The 6,458-nt window shown below is 36.2% G+C and overlaps 1 protein-coding gene across 3 annotated transcripts in view; it reads right to left on the bottom strand.

The window, feature by feature from the left end:
- Positions 1-6,458, bottom strand: part of LOC107667254 (tight junction protein ZO-2-like) — a 39,875-nt gene that overhangs the window by 6,935 nt on the left and 26,482 nt on the right. For all 3 annotated transcript variants that reach the window (XM_016458875.1, XM_016458873.1, XM_016458874.1), the window contains 11 exons: positions 5,913-6,066; positions 5,033-5,144; positions 4,130-4,248; positions 3,711-3,810; positions 3,196-3,346; positions 2,986-3,094; positions 2,669-2,888; positions 2,274-2,458; positions 1,649-1,744; positions 1,476-1,555; positions 1,185-1,395 (listed from right to left, as the gene is read on the bottom strand). In XM_016458875.1, coding sequence (XP_016314361.1) covers positions 1,185-1,395; positions 1,476-1,555; positions 1,649-1,744; positions 2,274-2,458; positions 2,669-2,888; positions 2,986-3,094; positions 3,196-3,346; positions 3,711-3,810; positions 4,130-4,248; positions 5,033-5,144; positions 5,913-6,066 — 1,537 coding nt within the window. The remainder of the gene's footprint in view (positions 1-1,184; positions 1,396-1,475; positions 1,556-1,648; positions 1,745-2,273; positions 2,459-2,668; positions 2,889-2,985; positions 3,095-3,195; positions 3,347-3,710; positions 3,811-4,129; positions 4,249-5,032; positions 5,145-5,912; positions 6,067-6,458) is intronic.

Genomic DNA, 6,458 nt, shown 5'->3' with positions numbered 1-6,458 from the left:
TTAATTGAATTATTACTGTTACACATTCATTTGATTACCTCCATTTTTGATAATAAAAAAAACTGTATTAATTCATAAATCCATAACAATTAAACAGACAACCCAAAATTTCTGGAAAAAATAAAATATTTTATAGGGCACCATTTTTGTAAAAATGTCAATAAATTGAGTTTCATGAATTCAATTGATCAGACATGCTTTTTGATTAAAGTTTAAACCATTAAAATGCAATGATGACAAAAAAAGGAAAACATACAATTTGAGAAGAATAAAACTAATTTCATGGTGCCCTAACTTTTCTTACACCGTGTCCTAACTACACGCGACAAGTTTCCAGCAACTAGACGCGACGCAACAAAATCAAATATCACAGCCAATCAGAAGCGTGTGTGGGCGGGCTCTCTTTGGAAGCGCACTGCACTCGCAACGAAATGGATAAGTGTATAATCTAATTCATAAATATTAAGCATTTTTAACATCATTAAATGTACATACTGAGTGACTGATTGTTATGGAAAACACTTGCTGGTTCGCAGTGAGTTCACAGTTTTAACGGACATCTTTGCTTTACTTTAAGAAGAATCGCTTTATGTATCCCCAAATTGTAAGTCGCTTTGGATAAAAGCGTCTGCAAAATGACTAAATGTAAATGTAAAATGTAATTTATTTTCAAGATCTGAGGTAAACTCTGTTGTTGCTTTCAGTTTGGCTATAAGGTCACGCAAAATGATATTTAAACTCATATTAGACACGTGTAACTTTGAATAAAGCACATAATCAATATAGACTGCATAGTTTGTATGTTGTTGTTCCAGCCGCGACGTCGCAGAAATAGAAACCGTTTCTAAATTAGAAATTTCACGTGTCGCCGTCGCAGCTAGTTAGGACAAAAACTCTGATTAACATGGAAAAGATACCTTTTATCGTGTGTCGTGGCGTCACATGTATTTAGGACACGGTGTTAAACTTTTAATAAATTATTAAATGAATTTAAATTATTTAGACCTCTTTATTGATTGCTAACATTTAATTGAACCATCAAAATAGAATACAAAAAAAAAAAAATGTAAAAACTGAATCCAGACAAATAAAACACAAAATTTGAATAAATAAATCAGAACTGGGGAAAGAATAAAATGGATCTTATATGAGCGTAATTTTGAGGAAAGGTTCATGGGACTAACCAGTGAACAGGTGTGAGCAGGTTTTGCGCAGCTTAACTGCTTGTTCGTAAAGCTTGCGTGAGCTGCGGCTGGAGCCGGGAACCAGACGGTTTCTCATGGTCTTCACTCCCTGCTTACTGTCTGGGTTGAGAAAAATGACGATGGGATACCACTGGGTGTAGTTTAGGGTGTCTACAGCCTTTGGGGTGACGTCAAGCAGAGCATGTCGGTCCTAGGAACAAGAAAAGAATATTCTTAGATGTTGATGAATTGCTGTTATATTCATAAATTCAGAACGGTGACTGTGTTTACCTGCTCGATGATCTGACGAATAGTATTGAGTCTCACAACACCAGACGACTTCTCTGAGCCCGCGTCTTTAGGCTCTGTCTCTGTCATGGGACAAACACAGATCAAACACCTTATCCATAACTACACATCAATATATAAGAAGAGATCTTTCATACAAGTTGTGAATTGCTTACTTGCTGTGACAAACTCATCTGGAAGATCATTGCTCAGCTTTTCATTGGCCGCATCTGAAATAGGGCCGAATATTACGACAGGTCTTCTGAACCCAGCTGGTGGGGGAGAGAGAAACAAAAATACTTAGTACATAAACATGTCAAGCTTCTTAAATAAAATGACATAAAAAATAATAATAAAAAAATTAAATAAAATATAATAATAATAAATATTAATTTTATTTTAAATTTATTAAAAAAAAAATCTAAAAATATATATTTTTAAATTAAATGTATTAAACAAAACACACTGAGTGCCTTAAATAATCAACTCTAAATTATAAATAAAAAATAATAGGATTAAACAAAATACTTTATACATAAATAAAAGGCATGTATAAATTAACAAAATGCATATAATTTGAAACTTGCTGTTTTTATAGGTTTTAGAGCCTCAAGTGAAATAGCACTAGAAATAAAAATAACTTAATTTCTTAAATGTTCTTAATAAAAATAATTAATAATTAATTAAATTAATTAATAAAAATTTATTACTTTTTTTTTTTTTTTAATTTAGCCCCAAATCATTCAAATGTATATTTAAACAGAAATGCATGCTAGGTAAAGCAATGCATGATGGGCAAACCTTCCCGCAGCACCACTCTCTCGTAGCCTGGGAAGCGTGTAGTGATGGGTGTAGCGCTCAGATCCTCTCTGCTCTTGCGAAGGTCTTTTTTCTTAGCTGCTCTTTGACCTCTCAGCCTCCAGAAATCTCCTCTGTCATTGGCAGCGCCTTTCTGTGTGTTCTGAACATTTGCCATCTGCTCCGCTCTGACAGTATACAAATAAATAAGAGGATTACACAAACACCTAACAAATAATGTGCTTTTAATATCAACATGAAATAGCAGACTAGGTGATGTCAGCAAACGTCATTTCAGAGGGTCAGTTTTGATTTCATGTTGAGTTTTCCTCCTAGCAATGCTAAATAAATACAGTAAAACTAATACCTTTTAAGGCACTGTGTATTTCATGTCTCACCTGCTCTTGTTGGGTATGATGCCTTTCTCCAGGAGCTGATTGTCTTTGTCCATGCGGATGGCGAGCCAGTTACCCAGCTTTCCGTCATACAGGGTGTCCACCACTTTAAATATCTCTCCTCTGGAGAAGGTCAAGCTCTGAGGAAGCTCTTTCTCATATTCAAAATGAGTTCTGATGAAGAAGTTATCACCTCGTCCAGATGCCAGGATGTCTTTATACACTAAAATAAAGCAAATGAGAGTTATTCACATCCCTTCTATTGCTCAAAATTACAAGGCATTAGACAAAAAAAAAAATAATTGTATGTTTTGAAGTACCATCAGGTTTGCTTTGAGCTAAGATGGTCACATCCTCTCCTTTGGGAATCTCTAGTAAATACAGGACTGCATCTTCTCGGACCATTCCTCTGAAATCCATATTATTCACCTGCAGGGGAAGAAAAACACAAATGACCACTGGACAATGTGGGAAAATGTATGATGGATAAAGACACATAATATTAAAATGCAGAGCCAGTGCTGTTGCACCTTCACGATCTGGTCTCCAGTGCGGAGTCCCTCTATCTCGGCAGGACTGTCCTCCTGAATGCCTGCGATAAAAATGCCCACATCGTTTCCTCCAGCGAGACGCAGGCCAACACTATCGCCCTTCTGGAAGCCCACCATCACAGTGTTGGGGCTGTGGGAGATTATTAGTTAGAACCACAAAGTTGTCCAAATATATCAGTGAGCAGCAATAAACAGGACCTTAGCACATGTGAAAAATATTTTAGGTCAAGGAGTGTCTCTAGATAATACATGCAAAAATGTAAGGCATAAATGGATACTGAAATTAAATAGTTTATTGGTGGCTATTTTTGCTGAGTTGTCACAGAGTGATTTCTACTATGTCAGCAAGATACTGCAAACGCACTTCAACCAAACTTCAACATCCCTTTATCAAATATGTTTTCACTATAGAACGAATTAAATTAACAATATGGACAGCTTTCAAGTTTATCTTAAAATATGAATTCAAAGCCAAGAGTGAATCTGGTACAAACCCGTATATTTCCTGGTCCTCCAGACTGGGCCGCAGGGGAACCTTTGGCAGAGGCTTGGCTTTTACTGGAACACTTTTTGGAGCAGCATTTACTACAGGAACTGTATACAAAAAAAATCTGTTTCTTCTATTCTTCTGATTCCACATGGTGAAAATGACCATGTATTGCATTCAGAGGTCTCAAGCTCAATTCCTGGAGGGCCGCAGCTCTGAAGAGTGTAGCTCCAACCAGCTCCAACTCACACCTGCTTGGAAGTTTCTAGTAAACCTGAAGAGCTTGATTAGCTGGATCAAGTGTGTTTGATTAGGGTTGGAGCTAAACTGTGCAGAGCTGTGACCCTGCAGGAATTGAATTTTAGACCAGTGAATTCAATAATTAAATTTTCAATAATCCACTGTGGTGTAGAGGAACTGTGGTACCTGGAGACTCGCTGCGAGGCTCTTCTTTCTCCACAGGTGGAGGCGGGAGCTCCACTGGCGCCGCTCTGAATGGAGTCGGCATCGCTCCCATTTTAGCCAGTCTCTTGGGAGGCTCATCTCTACCAACAGAAGAAAATGACTTACTCCCTTTGCACAGGCTTTTGTAACATTTCTGTTTAATGTGTTGTCAGTTCATTTGTAAAATCATTCAGTCATGCTTCTGCTTCTTTCCTATTTCCTAAGTTCTATCATAAATTTGGCAGTTTTCTAGTTTATTAGTTGCATCCACATAAATGTGTTTAATACTTTCACCTAACTTCAGTTCCTCGTTGTTTTTATGCTCTGATTATTAACCAAATTATCTAATATGAACGTTATCCCCCTCTGAAATGTTAATTTGGCTAACGTAAATACTTTTTGCTAGCAACTTGCAGCATCAATATTTGTTTTAAAGGATAGCTTGACTGAAGTTTAAACAGCATATAAATTATTAACTTTTGAGTAATTAACTAGCTACTTGGTAACACTTTACAATACGGTCCCATTAGTTAATGCATTAACTCACATTAAATAACAATGAGCAACACATTTGTTAGAGCATTTATTATTCATCTTTTATTAATCTGTTAGGTAATAAAAAGCAACTGTTCATTATTAGCTCATGTTAGCTCAGGTCCATTAAATAATATTAGCAAATACAACTTTTGAATTGAATAATGTATTAGTTAATTTTAAAATTAACATTAGCTAAGATAATAAATGCTTTAGAATTATTTTATTGTTAGTTCATGTTAACTAATGTAGTAAACTAATGTTAACAAATGGAGCCTTATTGTAAAGTGTTGCAGTAACTCAAACAGTCATCAGTGACAGCTGAATTCTGAGGCTATGGCAGTGTGTTACCTGTTTTTGTCCTGCAGTCTCTCATTAGAGGAGTGTGAGGAGAGGTCTGAGTGATGACTCCGCCTGTCCTCCTGAGGAGAAAAGGAGCGGTACGACTCGATCTCTGAGATATCTGAAACACACATGTACAACATGTCGTCATCACACTTGCTTTAAAGCACCATTATTGGCACAGTGCATGATGGGTTATACACCAAAGTCTCAAAGGTTTGAATCCCTAAACCTGAGAAATATAAAACACGCTACTAATTAAAACCAGATTTGTTTCCCTTCAATCCTACATCTTACATTATTTGATGTAAAACCCAATATGGAGGATTTTCAGAAGAACATGAATAAACAACTTCCAAAACATGGTACAAGTCTCACTAGAGTTTATAAAATGAAATTTTTCATAAGCTTTGGATTATGGGTAGGGTTTATGCAATCCTCCCAAAGCCAAAAGCCTTTCTCTCCAATCCAGTGTCAGTACAGCAGTCCAAAAAAGGCAAGAGGTCATAGGTCACTTAGAGATTAAGGCTGGGTTTCGCCAAATACCTTACAAAATCATACATCACTATAATGTACACGTCATATTATATATTTTTTAATTGAATAAAATATATCGATGCAAAAACTTTACGTACTGAAGCAAAATAGTGAGAAAATGCAGAAAACGTTTCTCACACGTGCACACAAATGTTTTTTTAATCTAATGTCCATTAGAATGGGAATGTCCCTCCTCTAAACCAACAGCAACAACAAAGAGCAAATCCCTTTGATATGTCCCACCCCAAATTTCTGTTTTAATATGAAATGCAACAGTGGCCAAATGAAAGAGGGCTTCAGTGCAATCAGAAAAATTGTAATTGTTCATTTTCAAGTGTTTTGATCTACTCACCATCTATTTCCGAGTCGCTGTCTGCCATATGTGGGATTCGGATGAGCGCCTGACTGCGATCCCTCTGCACCACCAGCTGCAGTTTCCCACGAGACTTCTCAATCAGCTTCCCTGCGTCGCTCAGAGACAGATTCTCTGTGACCGTACCGTTAATCTGACACATGGAAATAAGCATCAATAAATAAAGGACAACAAATTTGAGAAAAAAAACCAAACTTCCATTCAAAAGTTTGGGGTCAAAAAAGTTTTTTTTTTTTTTTTTAAGGACCTGATGGCATCTCAAAACACCTCTCTGTCACACTACAGTGTTTGTGTGTCTGTATGTGTGCGAGAGAACACAATAGTATAATATACTATTGTTCAAAAGTTTAGGGTCAATAAGATTTTTTCTTAAATAAATTAATACTTTTATTGATCAAGGATGCATTAAATTGATCAAAAGTGACAGTAAAGACACTTATAATTTGACATTTCTGTTTCAAATAAATGCTGCTCCTTTGAACTTTTCCACAAAAATCAGGAAGCAGCACAACTGTTTTCAACATT

Source organism: Sinocyclocheilus anshuiensis, unplaced genomic scaffold (assembly GCF_001515605.1).
Source record: "Sinocyclocheilus anshuiensis isolate Anshui unplaced genomic scaffold, SAMN03320099.WGS_v1.1 scaffold952, whole genome shotgun sequence".
NCBI classification, from domain to species: Eukaryota; Metazoa; Chordata; class Actinopteri; order Cypriniformes; family Cyprinidae; genus Sinocyclocheilus; species Sinocyclocheilus anshuiensis.
Note: the sequence above shows the minus strand (reverse complement) of the source record. Positions and strands in the feature narration are given on the sequence as shown.